The following is a 2,665-nucleotide window of genomic DNA, read 5'->3' on the forward strand; positions in this document are numbered from 1 at the left end:
GGAGGGACGGAGGGAGGGACGGAGGGAGGGACGGGGGATGGAGGGAGGGACGGGGGACAGAGGGGGGACGGAGGGAGGGACGGGGGACGGAGGGAGGGACGGGGACGGAGGGAGGGACGGGGGACGGAGGGAGGGACGGGGGACGGAGGGAGGGACGGGGGACAGAGGGGGGACGGAGGGAGGGATGGGGGACGGAGGGAGGGACGGGGGACGGAGGGAGGGACGGGGGACACTCCTCATTCAAACAAGTGTGTTCGAAGTTGGTGCATCACAACAGAAGAGGGTGATGATGATGGGCCTCCCTCATGAATTATTAAGCAGCCCTGAGTTCTATTAGCACTTGTGTAAACGCTGCATTTTACGCTGGTGTACAGAGAGTGCGTTCCCTGACAGCTGTATTACTGCTGATAAGCAGGGCACACAGCGCACTGATCAAGTAGGGAGGAGAGACAGAACGTCGAATCAGTGGTTTGTAAGCTGATTTCTGTGTGTGTGTCTCTCTCTCTCTCTGTCTGTCTTCCTCTCTTTCTCTTTCTTTTTCTCTCTCCGTCTCTCTCGCTCTCTCTCTCTCTCTCTCTCAGCAAGTTCTGTCACACAGCCAGTCCGTTGCTCAAAGACTCTGGCATCTCTGCTGTACAAGTGCAAGGCATCTGCACACACCATCCAGATGCCGATTGAAATCGTTTGCAAAATTGCATTTTCGGAGGATGATGAGAAGCAGAAGGGGACAGGGGAATGTGACAAGAAGAGCTTGATCGAAGAGGCCTGTCAGTCCACCGCCACTGACCTCGTCACCTTTGCCGATACCTGCTCGCTGCACGGCATTAACCATGTGTTTGTGCCGGGGGGATGCGGAGTAAAGCAGAGCCTCTGGGCACTCACCTTCCTCTCCTCCCTGGTTTTTTTCCTGTACCAGGTGGTGAGCTGCACCAATTTTTACCTGGATTACCATCACGTGACAGTGTTGGACGAGGAGTCCAGCCGTGAGATCCTTTTCCCCGCCATCACCATCTGCAACATGAACCGGTTCCGCCACACGGCACTAACTGACGCCGACATCTACCACCTTGCCAACATGACCGGACTGCCCCCAAAGAGCAAGGATGCCCATAAGGCTGCCAATCAAGGTTACCCTGATCCAGACATGATGGATATCTTCAACAGAACCGGTCACCAGATCGAAGACATGCTCAAGAACTGTAACTTCAGTGGCTCCAACTGCTCGGCTCACAACTTCACACCGGTAGGTCCCCCTTTAATTTAACCCTTTCCGTCAAAGTGTTTCTGAAATCCGCAGGGGGCAGGTTACACAATTCAAACTCTGATTTTTCTCTGGGAAGGAGACAGAGGACAAAATCGAAGCCACGTTCAGTGAGCAAAAAGCCAGAGAAGAAACAAAAGGAGATTTTAGAAAAATGATTTTACAGCTCTGCCTTCTCCCTGTGAGACTTTGAATCAGCAAACACTTTCTCGATGAAGGAGTTAATTCCCCTGAATATTCCAGAAACCTAAATTGCTTTTGATAAAGGAGGAGGGCGGGGGCGAAGGAATAATGTTCTAATCCTCAAACACAGGCAATCTTTAAACTCCTGGAGGGCTTATCGAACATGCTTAATGCCCAGCTTCTGTGAAATGTATAATTTCTGGTGTGTCGCCTACAGAACAGAGAGGCAAAGTTGAGTGAGGAGTGGAGCAGGCTATTCAGTAAGTGCTGGGGTTGAGGCATGGGTTAAACAGATGTTGTTCCTGTCCACTGTCCTGTGATCTGAGGGTTACCTCCCCAGGGACGCAGACTGATGTTCAGTGCCTCGATATGAGGAAACCCTGCAATCATCAAGCGAGCCTGACAAGACAATTAGCCTGAGAGTGCCCAGCAAACGTTGCTCCTTCTACCAGTTTCTCCTGATCGAGATAATCGGACACACTCAGGAACTTGGTTGCTGTGCGACTGTTGTACAATGATGTCTCTACAACCATGGCACACTGAAAAGTGCAAACACAAATGGGATGTGAAAATCAGGGGTATTGAGCAGACGTGTGACTGTATCAATCTGATATATTCAGTCTCCGTGTGACTATCAATCTGATATTATTAGTCTCTGTGTGACTGTATCAATCAGATATATGCAGACGCTGTGGGACTTTATAAATCTGAGATATTCAGTCTCTGTGATTGTATCAATCTGATATATTCTGTCTCTGTGTCTCTGTCAATCTGATTTATTCAGTCTGTTTGTGACAGTATAAATCTGATATATTCAGTCTCCCTGTGACTGTATCAATCTGATATTCTCAGTCAGGAGTGTGATGGAATACTCTCCACTTGCCTGGATGAGTGCAGCTCCAACAACACTCAAAAAGCTCGACACCATCCAGGACAAAGCAGCCCGCTTGATTGGCACCCCATCCACCACCCTAAACATTCACTCCCTTCACCACCGGCGCACAGTGGCCGCAGTGTGTACCATCCACAGGATGCACTGCAGCAACTCGCCAAGGCTTCTTCGACAGCACCTCCCAAACCCACGACCTCTACCACCTAGAAGGACAAGGACAGCAGGTACATGGGAACAACACCACCTGCACGTTCCCCTCCAAGTCACACACCATCCCGACTTGGAAATATATCGCCGTTCCTTCATCGTCGCTGGGTCAAAATCCTGGA

General features: G+C 50.6%; 1 protein-coding gene across 1 annotated transcript in view; it reads left to right on the forward strand.

The window, feature by feature from the left end:
- The first annotated feature begins 667 nt into the window (after positions 1 to 667).
- Positions 668 to 2,665, forward strand: part of asic4a (acid-sensing (proton-gated) ion channel family member 4a) — a 232,487-nt gene continuing 230,489 nt past the window's right edge. The window contains exon 1 of the mRNA XM_067986936.1: positions 668 to 1,243. Coding sequence (XP_067843037.1) covers positions 668 to 1,243 — 576 coding nt within the window. The remainder of the gene's footprint in view (positions 1,244 to 2,665) is intronic.

This window comes from Heptranchias perlo, chromosome 7 (assembly GCF_035084215.1).
Source record: "Heptranchias perlo isolate sHepPer1 chromosome 7, sHepPer1.hap1, whole genome shotgun sequence".
In the NCBI taxonomy this organism is placed as follows: domain Eukaryota; kingdom Metazoa; phylum Chordata; class Chondrichthyes; order Hexanchiformes; family Hexanchidae; genus Heptranchias; species Heptranchias perlo.